This window comes from Anser anser (assembly GCF_964211835.1).
Source record: "Anser anser genome assembly, chromosome: 33".
NCBI lineage: Eukaryota > Metazoa > Chordata > Aves > Anseriformes > Anatidae > Anser > Anser anser.
This window is the reverse complement of record NC_139754.1, coordinates 310887-327639: the sequence shown is the minus strand read 5'-3', so window position 1 is coordinate 327639 and position 16753 is coordinate 310887. Positions and strand designations below refer to the sequence as shown.

Here is a 16753-nt window from a genome sequence, read left to right as displayed (position 1 = left end):
AATTGGCTCCACTCACTCGGGGTTGGTCCTTGGCCCTAAATCAGAGCACACCCAAAATGGGGGTGGGTGAGTTTGGGGCGGGGGGGGGGGGGAATATTTGGGGGGGGGGGGATTATTTGGGGGACCCAGCACCTTGAGCAGAGGGGAAGCAGGTGGGGGCTGCGCTGAATTTGGGGGGGGTCCCAGGCACTTTGGGGTCTTTGGGAATCTGGGGGGGGTCCACAGTGCCTGGGAGGGGGCTCAGTACCTGGGGGGGGGGCAGCAGGTTGGGGGGGTCCCCAGTACCTCGTTGGGGGGGGGGGGGGGAGGCAACCCCTGTGGCTCAGTCCTCGGGGGGCAGGCACGCACTGGGTTGTACTGGGGAGCACTGGGACACCCCAAGGAGATGGGGGGGGAGGGGACAGGGACATTTTTTAGGGGGGATGGACTTTTTTGGAGGGACAGGGACTTTTGGGGGGGGCAGGGACTTTTGAGGGGGGACAAGGAATTCTTTTTTGGGGGTGGGGACAAGGACTTTTTGGGGGGGGGGGGGTACAGCGACATTTTTTTGGGGGGGGACCAGGCGACACACGTACCCCTCCCGCCTCCATCCCCAGTGACTCAGCAGCCACCAAGGGGGGGGACAGGTAAAAGGGGGGGGGTCAGATTTGGGCACAAGGCGTTGGGGGGGGGGGGGGCACCGCCCCAGCAGGCGCCGCCTCTCGCCCCAATCTTATCGGGGCCGGCTCCTGCCCGCCCCCGGCCTCCCCGATAAAAGGGGGGCCGAGGCACGGCCCCCCCCCCGGCGGTGACGGCAGGCGAAGGGCCCCCCCCCGGCACGATGCTGCTCCGCTGCCTCCTCTTCCTCCTCCTCTTCCTCCTCCTCGTCCCCATTGTGGCGCCCTCGGGTGAGTGGGGGGCACTGGGGGGGGGGGGGATTGTGGGGAGGGAAATTTGGGGGGGGCGGATTTTTTGGGTAAGGGGATTTGGGGTAAGGGGGGTATTTGGGTGGGGGGGTCTTTGGGTAAGGGGGGTTCTTTGGGTTAAGGGGGTGACTTTGAGTAAGGGGGGGTCTATTGGATAAGGGGGGGTCTCTAGTTAAGGGGGGGGTCTTTGGGGTAAGAGGGGGACCCTTGGGTAAGGGGGGGTCTTTGGGTAAGGGTATGTGGGGTAAGGGGGGTGTTTGGGTGGGGGGGTCTTGGTTGGGGGGGGTCTTTGGCTAAGCGGAATTCTTGGGTAAGGGGGGGGGTAAAGGGGGGCTCTTGAGTAAGGGGGATTTATGGGTAAGGGGGGGCGTCCTGGCTAAAGGGGTTCCTTTTTAGGGGATCCCTTGGGTGGGGGGTCCCAGCCAGCTTTTGAGGGGGGGGTCCCCACCCCCTGAGGTGCATTTTGGGGGGGGGGAAGTTAACGGCCATTCAACGCAGCCCCCCGGAGGGGGGGTCTCACATGCCGCCCCCTCGCAGCCCCCTGCCAGAACGGCGGCACGGCGGTGGGGGGCTCCTGCGCCTGCCCCCCCGGCTTCAACGGCACCCGCTGCGAGACCCCCGAGCCCACCAAGGCCTGCCGCAACGGGGGCACCCCGGTGGGCACCAAGTGCTTCTGCACCCCCGGCTTCGGGGGCCCCCTCTGCGACCTCCCCGACCCCTCGGGCGCCTGCCACAATGGGGGCACGGCCTTCGGGACCACCTGCGTCTGCCCCCCCGGTTTTGGGGGGGCCACGTGCCAGCTCGCCGAGCCCCCCACCTCTTGCCTCAACGGGGGGACCCTGGAGGGGGGCGCTTGCCGGTGCCCCCCGGGAACCTGGGGACCCCGCTGCGAGTGTTTCGGTGCCGCCACCACCGCCACCACCAGCACGGATGAGAAGACGAGGGGGGTGGGGGGGGGTGGGGGGGTATCACGGGGAAGGGAGACCCCGGTCACGGCCCCCCCTGGAGGAAACGCTACGCTCACAACCCCCCCGGCGAGCGACGGCACAGCGACGACGCGCCGGGAAAGCGACGGCGTGACCACGACGCCAAGAGGTGGGGAAGTCAACGCAACGCTTGGGACCCCCTCAGGAAGTGACATGACGCCCACGGCCCCCCCGGGAAGCAATGTCACAGTTCTGGCCCCCCCAGAAAACAACACGATGCTCACGTCCGCCCCAGAAAGTGAAACCACGGTGCCAACAACCTTGGAAAGCAACGCAGCAACGCATGGGGAAGTCAACGCAACGCTCGTGACCCCCCCAGCAAGGAATACAATGCTCCTGCCCCCCCCCGAAAGCAACACAACGCTCCTGGCCCCCCCTGAAAGCAACACGACATTCCTGGCCCCCCCTGAAAGCGAAACCACGGAGCCAACAACCTTGGAAAGCAACACAACCATGCATGGGGAAGTCAACGCAACGCTTGGGACCCCCCCAGCAAGGAATACAACGCTTCTGCCCCCCCCCGAAAGTAATATGACAGTCCTGACCCCCCCCGAAAGCAACACGACACTCACGCCCCCCCCAGAAAGTGAAACCACGGCACCAGCACCCTTGGAAAACAACTCAACAACGCGTGGGGAAGTCAACACAACACTCGTGACCCCCCCAGCAAGGAATACAATGCTCCTGACCCCCCCAGAAAGTAATGTCACAGTCGTGGACCCCGCAGAAAGCAACACGACACTCATGACCCCCCCAGGAGGCAACACCACATTTCTGCCCCCCCCCGAAAGTGAAACCACGACACCAACGCCCTTGGAAAGCAACGCAACGACCACGCCGCCAACACATGGGGAAGTCAACGCAACACTTGTGACCCCCCCAGGGAGAAACACAACACTCCTGGCCCCCCTGGAAAGCAATGTCACAGTTCTGGCCCCCCTAGAAAGCAACACGACGTTCCTGGCCCCCCCAGAAAGTGAAACCACGGAGCCAACACCCTTGGAAAGCAACGCAACGATGCCTTGGGAAGTCAACACAACGCTCGTGACCCCCCCCAAAAGCAACGTCACCACCCCGACCGGCCCCACCAACATGGCGGCCACCACGGGGACACCCCTGTCCCCTTCCAGCACCACCAGTGTCACCACTGTCACCAACAGCACTGTCTCGGCCATGATCTGCCTCTTCCTGCCACACGGGTCCAGCCCTCCGGCCAGTGGGTGTCACGGGGTGGGGGTCCTTGGGATGGGGGGGTCCTTGGGGTGTTGGGGTCCTTGGGGTGTTGGGGTCCTTGGTGTGAGGGGTTCTTGGGGCAAGGGGTCCTTGGAGTGGGGAAGGTTCTTGGGACATTGGTTCCTTGGGGTGGGGGTCTTTGGGGTAGGGGGTCCTCGGGGTTTTGGGGCCCTTGAGGTCGTGAGGGTCCTTGGGTTGTTGGGGTCCTTGGGGGTGGGGATTCTTTGGGTATTGGGTCGTTGGGGTGGGGGTCCTTAGGGTGGGGGTCCTTGGGGCGTTGGGGTCCTTGGGGTTCTCCTTGAGGGGAGGAAGGAGGAGAGGATGGAAGTGGGTGCAGCACCCAGTGGTTGGTTCTCAAGGGGTCTCCTTGGGGTGGGTTGGGGTCTCCTGCCCATGGTCAGGAGGAACCTGGAGTCTTGTGGGGCTGACGGAGGAGGAGGGGACGCAAGTGGGTGCAGCACCCAGCAGGCATCCCTGGGTGGGGGCCTCCTGGGGAGGGAGGACGGATGGAGGTCCACCGCTACACCCACTGGGTGCCCCTGGGGGCTTCCAAGAGCCGGGAGGGGAACGGGGGGGGGGTTCTCCTGGAGGGGATGAAGATGAGGAGGAGGAGGAAGTCACCCACCCGGCCTCCCCTTTGCAGTCACCTGCCTCAACGGCGGCGTCGCCAACCGCACCGAGTGCCTCTGCCCGCCCGGCTTCTCCGGCCTCACCTGCGAGAGGCCGGACGCTGCCGCCCGCTGCGCCGCCGGCAGCACCGCCGTGGGCGACCGCTGCGTCTGCCCCCCGGGGCTGTCGGGACGCCGCTGCGACATCCGCGACGAGGCCACCGCCTGCCAGCACGGGGGCACGGCCGTGGGCACCGAGTGCTATTGCCCCCCGGGCTTCGAAGGGCCCCGGTGCGAGAGGCAAGGTGCCACCACCACGACCGTGACCATGACCACCACCAGCACCGCCACGCCCGCTCGCCCTACCACCAAGGCCACGCCGAGGAGCACCAGGAGAACCACCACCACCGCCATCCCTACCACCGCAGGTTGGTGGCCCTTTGGCTTCCCGGGGCTCCTTCAGGAGACCCGGAGCCCCACCCAGGGAGGTCGGCGTCACCGTGGACCTTGATGGCGGCTGCTCCAACCCCAAAGCCGTTGGTGTCGCCTTTTCTCCCCATTCCGACCCCGCCGAATGCGCTGGGTGGGAGAATGCCGTGGGAAAAGGGGGGTGCAGGGGGAGTACCCACAACCCCCCCTCTCCCCACAGACCCCTGCCTGAACGGGGGGTACTGGACTGGGACCATTTGCCTGTGTCCCCCCAACGTGGACGGAGCCCGCTGCCAGTTTGGGGCCTCGACCATCAACATCACAGCGGGTAAGGCGGGGGGGGGATGCCCCCGTTGTCCCCCCTAATCTTGGGGACTCACCGTGGGACCTGACCAACCTCCTCTTCCTCCTCCTCCTCTTCCTCCCCAAGAGCTGGGTCCCAGCGTGGCGCTGATGGCGCGCGTCACCAACCGCCGCTTCTCCGGGGACATGGGGGACACCTCATCCGCCGCCTTCCGCAGCTTCGCGGACGAGTTCAGCCGCACGGTGAGTACCCCAGCATCGTGATGGTGTCGGGACAGCAGCCCCATGTCACGACGGGTGACACGTGTCTTCTTGTCCCCAGATGGATCGGGTCTACCAGAACGTCTCTGGCTACCGCGGCACCCGGGTGCTGGCTCTGACGTGAGTTTGTGGCCAACGGCGAGGAGGGGATGGGATGGGATAGGGAGGAAGATGGGGATGAAGGGCATGGGGATGAAGAAGAAGATAGGTACGGGGGTGAAGAAGGACATGGGGATGGAGATGAGGTTGGGGACAGGGATGAAGATGGCGATGAAGGGCATGGGGATGAAGAAGGGCAGCATGGGGATCAGGAAGGGCCTGGGGATGAAGATGAGGTTGAGGAGGAAGATGAGGCTGAGGAGGAATATGGGGATAAAGAAGGACATGGGGATGAAGATGAGGTTGGGGATGAAGAAGGGCCTGGGGATGATGAAGGGCGTGAAGTAGGGCATGACGATGGGGATGAAGAAGGGGATGAAGAGCACGGGGATGGGAACAGGTGAGGAGCCCGCCGTGTCCCTCACCCCCCACCCTTTGTGCCCCCCAGGGAAGGCAGCGTGGTGGTGAACTACAAAGTCCTGCTGCAGCCTCCAGCCGGGGGCCAAGCCAACGCCAGCCTCGGCCAGAGGACTCGGGAGCTGCTGGAGGCTTCGAATGCGGCCATCCAGCCCCAAAACTGCAGTGAAGGAGCGGGTGGGTGCTGGGGGGCGTAGGATTGGGCCTCCTCACCCCATTTCTTGCACCAAGGGGGCTCCGGTGACCCCCCCAATCTCTTACAGAAGGGCTCTGCTTCGGTGCGCTCGCCACCCGGAGGGCCTTCGCCGCCGCGCCGAAGCTCAACGCCACCGGTGAGTGTGGGCAGTGGGGTGGTGGCGGGGAGTGGGACGGGGACGGGGTCTGATCGGCATCGCTGTCCCCTGCAGAGCTCTGCCGGAAGTACACGCCAGCCAACTTCAGCCACTTCTACTACCCCTACTGGATGAATAACAGCCTCCTCTGCATCACCAACTGCACCCTCAACGTCCCCGGCACCATCAACTGTGGCCCCGGGCTGTGCCGGGTGACGTTGGATGGGCCCCGCTGCTTGTGAGCGCCGCCCGCCCAACCTTGCCCCCAAATCCTGGCCTTTAGCCCCAGATTTTGCCCCACGTGTCCGTCCCAACCTGCCCAATGCTGGCTGATAGCCAGGTTCTGGTCCTGAACCCAACCCTGTCCTAACCCAAATCTGGTTCTGATCACAGCGTTGGGACCCAACCCTCACCCCCACCCCAAGTCCTATCCCTGCTGTGAACCCCAACCCCAATCCTTGAACCCAAATTCCAGAGTTTGAACCCCAAACCCCAAGCCTTGCCCTCCGAAATCCAACTATTAATCTTCAGATCCCAACTTTTTACCCCCAAAATCCAATCCTTGTCCCCCAAAGCCCAACCCTTGCTCTACAAATCCCAACTTCTGTCCCCCAAACCCAATCCTTGACCTCCAAACCCAACCCTTGACCTCCAAATCCCAACTTTTGACCCCAAACCCCATTACTTGTCCTCCAAAACCCCAATCCTTGACCCCCCAAACCCCAACCCTTGACCCCAACCCATGGACATGGGGCTGGCTCTCCCACCTTCTCCCCACCTCTGGGAGGGATCCTGGGAACCTGAAGGATCCTGACCCCCAATGAATACCCGGGGCCGGATCTGGGGGTCCAGGACCCTGCCCATGCTGTGTCTTCTCCTGCAGCTGCCCCGATGTGCCCTGGTACCTCTCCTCCGGCGACCGCTGCCAGACCCACATCAGCAAACTGGGGCTGGGGCTGGGCGTGGGGCTGGGGCTGGGGCTGACCCTCCTCATCCTGCTCGTCCTCTGCATCGTCCTCTCCATCTGCTTGGCCCAGGGGAAGAGAAAAACGCCCAGCATCAGGTGAAGGGAGCAGGGCAGGCAGCCGGGGGAGGTCCAGAGAGGAGGTCCAACACCCTCAGAAGCGCCCCTTTGCCTCAACTTGGAGGGGCAGCAGCTTTTCCCCGTGGGGTGGGTGGGTTCGGCCCCATCCCACCCCATGCATGAGCCTCACGGGAGGCCTTGCTCCACAGCGAGGACCATAGGTGGCCAGACGGCAAGCGCAACGCTCGTGCCACCGGCATCTACCACGTCAACGGCAGAGGCTCGACGCTACGTCAAGGTGAGACCTGGTGGGGGCAAACCCAGACCCTTCATGGGGAGAAGACCCTCACCAGAAAATTCCTCACCAGAATCTTCTCCCCTTCCAGGTCCCTACGCTCACAGCTCCTACAAGACCAACGCAGAGGTTGCAGACCCTCCTGTGCTGGTGGGTGCACAAGATGGTGGCTGTGGTAGAGCCATGGGGTGGGATGAGTTGGGGTGGGATGAGTTGGGGTGGGATGTAAGGAAGCCTTCAAGCTCACCCAGTCCAAGCCATCCAGGGATGTCTCACATGATGCTGGGTTCCTCAAAGCCCCGAAGCCAAACCTGATCTTGAAGACTCGCAACGGGGCCTCCATGACTTCTCCAGGCCACCCCGGATCTGGCCTCAATGCTCCTTCCCTCTTCACAGGGGGAAGCAGAAGGTGCGGCGTCCCTGTGAGCTGCGAAGTGGCCCCCAAAACCAGCTTGAGGAGGGGCCAAGACCACCTCGATGTCCTTCATCACCCACCACACAGGACTCTTGGCTTGGGTGGCAGAGACCGCCGACCTCACCGTGTGGGAAAACCTCCTCCTCTCAGCATTTCTCATTTTTGGGGCAAAAGCAGTCGGGATCCGGTTCTTCTGTGAGAGAAGAGGGGTCTCCCATGGCCTTGGGGACCCCTTGCTGGAGAGGACACAATAGCACCCAGGTCCCATCCTTCCTTGCAAAGCTTCGCCTGGGCCGGAGCAGGATGAGCCTCGTCCCCGTGGAAATATATTTAATTATATTTATTAACATATTTTTGTTGTCTTCTGAAAAATAATGTGGGCAGCTGGGGTTGGGAGAGCACAGCCAATGGCGTGCTTGGGCTGGGGGCTTGGGTCATGGTTGGGAGGGGCTGGAATCGAGCCGGGAAGACCCAACCATGGCTGGAATTGATCTCAGAAGACCCAACCAGGGTTGGAATCGATCTGGAAAGACCCAGCCTTGGCTGGAAACAGTCTCAGAAGACCCAAACATGGTTGGAATCGATCTGGAAAGACCCAGACAAGGCTGGAATAGATCTCAGAGAACTCCGACACAGCTGGAAGCTGCCCAGGACAGCACGGACGTGACTGCTAATGGGCTTGGCGGGTCCGGGGCGCGTTTGTTTGCTCATTGATGAAGAGGAAACGCCCCTGTTTGCAGATCCCAGCTCGGAGGGGGGGGGGGGGCGGACGCCCGGCTTTGTGTGTGCCCATCCCAAAAGGCAATAAATATTCTGCTGGTGCCACCCTGCCTGGCACCGGTGCACCTTCCCATGGCCCCATGCCAGCTACGGCGGGGGCGGAGATGGGAAACAGCTAAACCTGGCTCCCTGGGGGCTGCAGCCGCTGGGGTCCAGCTGGGTCCTCCTGGGGGGTCCCCACCAGCACCGTGGTCCCCTAGAACCCACAGCCCCTGCTCCCCATTTTCGGTCAGATTCACCTCAAACGGGGCAAACACCCCCTCCCTGTGATGTTGTGGTGGCCCCGGGGTGGTGGCGGTGATGGTGGTGATAATGGGGAGGGTGTGGGGGGTCTGCTCGGGGGTTGTGGTGCCCACGAGGGGTCTGGGCACAGCTGCATGCCCCCAACAACTGCCCGCCCTGGGGCAGCTCCAGGCGGGGACGTGCGGCTCCTCCCCACAGAGGGGCAAAGTTCCCCACCGCCGCTCATGCCCCGGGCATGGCTCCGCACTGGGATGCTGCCGGCGGCACCGCGAGGCTGGGGGGCACCAAGATGGGGGCTTGCACCTGGGCCTTCTTCCTCCTCTTCCTCCTCCTCCTCTACGGGGATGTGGCAGGTGAGTGGAGCCCGGCCGGGGGGGCGCCGAAACACAGCTGTGGGGGGCAGGAGGGGGCAGCCTCCCCCAAGGCATCTCTTTGGGGTGCTCGGGGGGCACGTTGGGGAGGCTCGGTGGGAATCGGCCTCCACAGCCTGAGGTGGCATCGTCCTGGTGGTGACAGGGACACTGGGGATGGGGACAGGGACATTGGTGATGGGGATAAAGACAAGGATGGGGACAGGGATGGCGACAGTGATGGGGACAGGGATGGAGATGGGGACAGGGAAGGAGATGGGAATGGGAACGGGGACAAGGATGGGGACAGGGATGGGAATGAGGACAGGAACGGGGACAGAGGCAGGGATGGGGACAGGGACAGGGACAGGGACATGGACGTTGACAGGGATGGGACCCCAGACAGGTACAGGGATGGGGACACCCCACGACTCCTCAGTCCAGGACGACAACAGTGACAAGGGGGAGCGGAGGCCAAAAATTGGTCCTCCTGGCCAGCCTCGTCCCTGTGCAAGGCTCCAGGGTTGCACACGTGTGTCCTTGCCCTGACACAGTGTGCACACGTGAGGGACGTGCAAACGGGCACAGGAAAGGAGTGGGCTGAAAGTGAGAGGGAGGAAGAGGGTGTAGGGGGGCAAGGACACAGAAGAGGCTGAAGGAGGCAAAGGGGAAAGGCGGGCGCGGGATGGGATGGGGTGGGGAACGGATCACACGAGGCCGTGACCTGGAGATAAAGCTGCGATAACAAGGGTTCCAGAGAAGGGAAGGGACGGGAGATGTTATCGCCCAATTCCGACGAACCGCGACATAAAGGGAGGACCCACGGCTGAGCCACGCTCACTGTGTCCACAGGTGCCAGCAGCACAACAACAACAACCACGACCTTGACCTCCAGAACTGCTTCAAGCCCAAACCCTTCCTCTGAAGCCTCAAGTAAAGAATCCTCTGTCACCAGCGTGAGCCCATCCTCTCCTGACACCGCCTCAGTCTCAGCCCCTACTGTCACTGCCTCAAAATCCACATCCACAGTCACAGCCTCGAGTCCAGCATCCTCAGTCACAGACTTGGCCTCAAAATACTTAACAACTGCTTCAACTCTGCAAATCCCTATAAATGCTATGAAAACATACTCCACTCCACTCCACTCGACCCCAACCTTTAGGGTCATAAACTCCACCCTGACCTCCTTAATCACTGCCTCGACTTCCATATCCTCAGTCATCGCCTCGATTCAATTATTATCGGCGAAGACCTCAGCATCAAACTCTGCCAGGAGTAGGTCCTCCTCAGACACTGCCCCAACCTCAACCTCATCGGTCACCGCCTCAAGTCCTACACCCTCCAGCACGGCCTTCACCACCTCCACAACCACCACCACCACAACATCCTCCTCAGCAGCCTCGAGTCCAGCAGCCTCTGTTATTACCTCGAGCCCGTCCTCCACTCACACGGTCTCGACCTCAACCTCCTCGGTCACCGCCTCTACTCCAACATCCTCGGACACGGCCTCAAGTCCAACATCCTCAGGCGTAGCCTCGATCTCCTCCACAGCCACCAACAACACGACCTCCTCCTCAGCAGCCTCCAGTCCAGCATCCTCTGCTACCTCCTCGAGCCCGTCCTCCACTGTCAGCACCTCCAGTTTCCCAACCTCTATTGTCACCACCTCCACCCCGACCTCCTTCCTCACCAACTCGGCTTCCACAGCCTCACTCACGGCCTCGACCTCAATCTCCTCCTCAACCGCCTCGACACGGAAATCTTCTGTCACGGCCTCGACACCGTCCTCCACTCCCACCACCTCAACCTCGGCCTCCTCGGTCACCGACTTGACTTCCACATCCTCTGTCACCGCCTCAAGTCCAACAACCTCGGGCACGGCCTCGACATCCACATCCTCTGCATCCTCCCAAAGTCTGGAAACCACTGTCACCACCTCGAGCCCGTCCTCCACTTACACTGCCTCGACCTCCACCTCCTGGGTCACAGCCGCAAGTCCTACATACTCGAGCACGGCCTTGACCACCTCCCCAACCACCACCACCAACCCGACCTCCTCCTCAGCAGCCTCCAGTCCAGCATCCTCTGCTACCTCCTCGAGCCCGTCCTCCAATGTCAGCACCTCCAGTTTCCCAACCTCTATTGTTACCACCTCCACCCCGACCTCCTTCGTCACCAACTCGGCTTCCACAGCCTCACTCACGGCCTCGACGTCAATCTCCTCAGCAACCGCCTCGACTCTGCAATCTTCTGTCACGGCCTCGACACCGTCCTCCACTCCCACCACCTCAACCTCAACCTCCTCGGTCAGCGCATCTAGTCCAACCTCCTCAGTCCCAGCCTCAAGATCAACATCCTCGGGCACGGCCTCGACCTCCTCCACAACCTTCTCGAGTCTGGAATCCTCGGTCACCACCACGAGCCCATCCTCTACTCACACGGCCTCGACTTCAACCTCCTCGGTCACCGCCTCTAGTCCAACATCCTCAGACACGGCCCCAAGTCCAACATCCTCAGGCGTAGCCACGATTTCCTCCACAGCCACCACCAACCCGACCTCCTCCTCAGCAGCCTCCAGTCCAGCATCCTCTCGTACCTCCTCGAGCCCGTCCTCCAATGTCAGCACCTCCAGTTTCCCAACCTCTATTGTTACCACCTCCACAACGAAATACTTCGTCACCAGCTCGGCTTCCACAGCCTCACTCACGGCCTCGACCTCAATCTCCTCAGCAACCGCCTCGACTCGGAAATCTTCTGTCACGGCCTCGACACCGTCCTCCACTCCCACCACCTCAACCTCGGCCTCCTCGGTCGCCGACTTGACTTCCACATCCTCAGTCCCGGCCTCAAGTCCAACAACCTCGGGCACGACCTCGACATCCACATCCTCTGCATCCTCCCCAAGTCTGGAAACCACTGTCACAACCTCGAGCCCGTCCTCCACTTACACTGCCTCGACCTCAACATCCTGGGTCACAGCCTCAAGTCCAACATCCTCAAGTACGGCCTTGACCACCTCCCCAACCACCACCACCAACCCGACCTCCTCCTCAGCAGCCTCCAGTCCAGCATCCTCTGCTACCTCCTCGAGCCCGTCCTCCACTGTCAGCACCTCCAGTTTCCCAACCTCTATTGTCACCACCTCCACCCCGACCTCCTTCGTCACCAGCTCGGCTTCCACAGCCTCACTCACGGCCTCGACCTCAATTTCCTCCTCAACCACCTCTAGTCTCCAATCCTCTGTCACGGCCTTAAAACCGTCCTCCACTCCCACCACCTCAAACTCAACCTCCTCGGTCAGCGCATCTAGTCCAACCTCCTCAGTCCCGGCCTCAAGATCAACATCCTCGGGCACGGCCTCGACCTCCTCCACAACCTTCTCGAGTCTGGAATCCTCGGTCACCACCACGAACCCGTCCTCCACTTACACTGCCTCGACCTCAACCTCCTGGGTCACAGCCTCAAGTCCAACATCCTCAAGTACGGCCTTGACCACCTCCCCAACCACCACCACCAACCCGACCTCCTCCTCAGCAGCCTCCAGTCCAGCATCCTCTGCTACCTCCTCGAGCCCGTCCTCCACTGTCAGCACCTCCAGTTTCCCAACCTCTATTGTCACCACCTCCACCCCGACCTCCTTCGTCACCAGCTCGGCTTCCACAGCCTCACTCACGGCCTCGACCTCAATTTCCTCCTCAACCACCTCTAGTCTCCAATCCTCTGTCACGGCCTTAAAACCGTCCTCCACTCCCACCACCTCAAACTCAACCTCCTCGGTCAGCGCATCTAGTCCAACCTCCTCAGTCCCGGCCTCAAGATCAACATCCTCGGGCACGGCCTCGACCTCCTCCACAACCTTCTCGAGTCTGGAATCCTCGGTCACCACCACGAACCCGTCCTCCACTTACACTGCCTCGACCTCAACCTCCTGGGTCACAGCCTCAAGTCCAACATCCTCGAGCACGGCCTTGACCACCTCCCCAACCACCACCACCAACCCGACCTCCTCCTCAGCAGCCTCCAGTCCAGCATCCTCTCGTACCTCCTCGAGCCCGTCTTCCACTCATATTTACTCCACCTCAACCTCCTCGGTCACCGCCTCAACTCCTGCACCCTCCAGCACGGCCTTCACCACCTCCACGGCCACCACCACCACACCATCGTCCTCAGCAGCCTCGAGTCCAGCAACCTCTGTTATTACCTCGAGCCCGTCCTCCACTCACACGGTCTCGACCTCAACCTCCTGGGTCACCGCCTCTATTCCAACATCCTCGGACACGGCCTCAAGTTCAACATCCTCGGGCAAGGCCTCGACCTCCTCCACAACCTTCTCGAGTCTGGAATCCTCGGTCACCACCACGAGCCCGTCCTCCACTCACACGGCCTCAACTTCAACATCCTCGGTCACTGCCACTAGTCCAACATCCTCGGACACAGTCTCAAGTCCAACATCCTCAGGCGTAGCCTCGATCTCCTCCACAGCCACCACCAACTCGACCTCCTCCTCAGCAGCCTCCAGTCCAGCATCCTCTCGTACCTCCTCGAGCCCGTCTTCCACTCACATGGCCTCCACCTCAACCTCCTCGGTCACCGCCTCAACTCCTACACCCTCCAGCACGGCCTTCACCACCTCCACAACCACCACCACCACAACATCCTCCTCAGCAGCCTCGAGTCCAGCAGCCTCTGTTATTACCTCGAGCCCGTCCTCTACTCAAACGGCCTCCACCTCAACCTCCTCGGTCACCGCCTCTACTCCAACATCCTCGGACACGGTCTCGAGTCCAACATCCTCAGGCGTAGCCTCGATCTCCTCCACAGCCACCACCAACCCGACCTCCTCCTCAGCAGCCTCCAGTCCAGCATCCTCTCGTACCTCCTCGAGCCCGTCCTCCACTGTCAGCACCTCCAGTTTCCCAACCTCTATTGTCACCACCTCCACCCCGAACTCCTTCGTCACCAGCTCGGCTTCCACAGCCTCACTCACGGCCTCGACCTCAATCTCCTCAGCATCCGCCTCGACTCTGCAATCTTCTATCACGGCCTCGACACCGTCCTCCACTCCCACCACCTCAACCTCGGCCTCCTCGGTCGCCGACTTGACTTCCACATCCTCTGTCACCGCCTCAAGTCCAACAACCTCGGGCACGGCCTCGACATCCACATCCTCTGCATCCTCCCCAAGTCTGGAAACCACTGTCACCACCTCGAGCCCGTCCTCCACTTACATTGCCTCGACCTCAACCTCCTGGGTCACAGCCTCAAGTCCAACATCCTCAAGTAAGGCCTTGACCACCTCCCCAACCACCACCACCAACCCGACCTCCTCCTCAGCAGCCTCCAGTCCAGCATCCTCCGGTACCTCCTCGAGCCCGTCCTCCACTGTCAGCACCTCCAGTTTCCCAACCTCTATTGTCACCACCTCCACCCCGACCTCCTTCGTCACCAACTCGGCTTCCACAGCCTCACTCACGGCCTCGACCTCAATTTCCTCCTCAACCACCTCTAGTCTCCAATCCTCTGTCACGGCCTTAAAACCGTCCTCCACTCCCACCACCTCAAACTCAACCTCCTCGGTCAGCGCATCTAGTCCAACCTCCTCAGTCCCGGCCTCAAGATCAACATCTTCGGGCACGGCCTCGACCTCCTCCACAACCTTCTCGAGTCTGGAATCCTCGGTCACCACCACGAGCCCGTCCTCCACTTACACTGCCTCGACCTCAACCTCCTGGGTCACAGCCTCAAGTCCAACATCCTCGAGCACGGCCTTGACCACCTCCCCAACCACCACCACCAACCCGACCTCCTCCTCAGCAGCCTCCAGTCCAGCATCCTCTCGTACCTCCTCGAGCCCGTCTTCCACTCATATTTACTCCACCTCAACCTCCTCGGTCACCGCCTCAACTCCTGCACCCTCCAGCACGGCCTTCACCACCTCCACGGCCACCACCACCACACCATCGTCCTCAGCAGCCTCGAGTCCAGCAGCCTCTGTTATTACCTCGAGCCCGTCCTCCACTCACACGGTCTCGACCTCAACCTCCTGGGTCACCGCCTCTATTCCAACATCCTCGGACACGGCCTCAAGTTCAACATCCTCGGGCACGGCCTCGACCTCCTCCACAACCTTCTCGAGTCTGGAATCCTCGGTCACCACCACGAGCCCGTCCTCCACTCACAAGGCTTCGACTTCAACATCCTCGGTCACTGCCTCTACTCTAACATCCTCGGACACGGCCTCAAGTCCAACATCCTCAGGCGTAGCCTCGATCTCCTCCACAGCCACCACCAACCCGACCTCCTCCTCAGCAGCCATCAGTCCAGCATCCTCTGGTACCTCCTCGAGCCCGTCTTCCACTCACATGGCCTCCACCTCAACCTCCTCGGTCACCGCCTCAACTCCTACACCCTCCAGCACGGCCTTCACCACCTCCACAACCACCACCACCACAACATCCTCCTCAGCAGCCTCGAGTCCAGCAGCCTCTGTTATTACCTCGAGCCCATCCTCCACTCACACGGTCTCGACCTCAACCTCCTGGGTCACCGCCTCTATTCCAACATCCTCGGACACGGCCTCAAGTTCAACATCCTCAGGCACGGCCTCGACCTCCTCCACAACCTTCTCGAGTCTGGAATCCTCGGTCACCACCACGAGCCCGTCCTCCACTCACACGGCCTCGACTTCAACATCCTCGGTCACTGCCACTAGTCCAACATCCTCAGACACGGTCTCAAGTCCAACATCCTCAGGCGTAGCCTCGATCTCCTCCACAGCCACCACCAACTCGACCTCCTCCTCAGCAGCCTCCAGTCCAGCATCCTCTCGTACCTCCTCGAGCCCGTCTTCCACTCATATTTACTCCACCTCAACCTCCTCGGTCACCGCCTCAACTCCTACACCCTCCAGCACGGCCTTCACCACCTCCACGGCCACCACCACCACACCATCGTCCTCAGCAGCCTCCAGTCCAGCATCCTCTCGTACCTCCTCGAGCCCGTCCTCCACTGTCAGCACCTCCAGTTTCCCAACCTCTATTGTCACCACCTCCACAACGAAATCCTTCGTCACCAGCTCGGCTTCCACAGCCTCACTCACGGCCTCGACCTCAATCTCCTCAGCAACCGCCTCGACTCGGAAATCTTCTGTCACGGCCTCGACACCGTCCTCCACTCCCACCACCTCAACCTCGGCCTCCTCGGTCGCCGACTTGACTTCCACATCCTATGTCAACGCCTCAAGTCCAACAACCTCGGGCACGGCCTCGACATCCACATCCTCTGCATCCTCCTCAAGTCTGGAAACCACTGTCACCACCTCGAGCCCGTCCTCCACTTACACTGCCTCGACCTCCACCTCCTGGGTCACAGCCGCAAGTCCTACATACTCGAGCACGGCCTTGACCACCTCCCCAACCACCACCACCAACCCGACCTCCTCCTCAGCAGCCTCCAGTCCAGCATCCTCTGCTACCTCCTCGAGCCCGTCCTCCACTGTCAGCACCTCCAGTTTCCCAACCTCTATTGTCACCACCTCCACCCCGACCTCCTTCGTCACCACCTCGGCTTCCACAGCCTCACTCACGGCCTCAACCCCAATCTCTTCAGCAACCGCCTCGACTCTGCAATCTTCTGTCACGGCCTCGACACCGTCCTCCACTCCCACCACCTCAACCTCCTCGGTCAGCGCATCTAGTCCAACCTCCTCAGTCCCGGCCTCAAGATCAACATCCTCGGGCACGGCCTCGACCTCCTCCACAACCTTCTCGAGTCTGGAATCCTCGGTCACCACCACGAGCCCATCCTCTACTCACACGCCCTCGACTTCAACCTCCTCGGTCACCGCCTCTAGTCCAACATCCTCGGACACGGCCCCAAGTCCAACATCCTCAGGCGTAGCCACGATCTCCTCCACAGCCACCACCAACCCGACCTCCTCCTCAGCAGCCTCCAGTCCAGCATACTTTCGTACCTCCTTGAGCCCGTCTTCCACTCACATGGCCTCCACCTCAACCTCCTCGGTCACCGCCTCAACTCCTACACCCTCCAGCACGGCCTTCACCACCTCCACAA

General features: G+C 61.7%; 2 protein-coding genes across 3 annotated transcripts; both read left to right on the top strand.

The window, feature by feature from the left end:
• Positions 1-652: 652 nt before the first annotated feature.
• Positions 653-2048, top strand: LOC310888304 (uncharacterized protein; the record flags this gene model as incomplete). Its single annotated transcript, XM_083814898.1, has 3 exons — positions 653-887; positions 1443-1870; positions 2037-2048. Exons 1-3 carry the CDS (start codon positions 821-823, stop codon positions 2046-2048), a joined length of 507 nt encoding a protein of 168 aa, XP_083671024.1. The 5' UTR covers positions 653-820.
• Positions 2049-2624: 576 nt separating this feature from the next.
• Positions 2625-7698, top strand: LOC310888316 (uncharacterized protein). 2 transcript variants are annotated; one of them, XM_083814908.1, is made up of 12 exons: positions 2626-3107; positions 3768-4160; positions 4382-4489; positions 4592-4707; positions 4787-4845; positions 5273-5418; positions 5505-5573; positions 5649-5811; positions 6457-6636; positions 6807-6895; positions 6984-7042; positions 7289-7698. In XM_083814908.1, the coding sequence occupies exons 1-12, from the start codon at positions 2636-2638 to the stop codon at positions 7316-7318; spliced, it is 1884 nt and encodes a 627-aa protein (XP_083671034.1). In that variant the 5' UTR covers positions 2626-2635; the 3' UTR covers positions 7319-7698. The 2 variants fall into 2 exon arrangements, with proteins under 2 accessions (XP_083671035.1, XP_083671034.1); XM_083814909.1 differs by lacking the exon at positions 6457-6636 and having other exon boundaries at positions 2625-3107.
• The last annotated feature ends 9055 nt before the right edge of the window (positions 7699-16753 follow it).

Excerpts from the sequence above, each read along its gene's own strand:
- LOC310888316 (XM_083814908.1), top strand. The coding sequence starts at position 2,636 with ATGACCCCCCCAGGAGGCAACACCACATTTCTGCCCCCCCCCGAAAGT. Across the intron at positions 5,419-5,504 it reads AAACTGCAGTGAAGGAGCGG|AAGGGCTCTGCTTCGGTGCG; the intron begins GTGGGTGCTGGG and ends AATCTCTTACAG. Across the intron at positions 7,043-7,288 it reads TTGCAGACCCTCCTGTGCTG|GGGGAAGCAGAAGGTGCGGC; the intron begins GTGGGTGCACAA and ends CCCTCTTCACAG.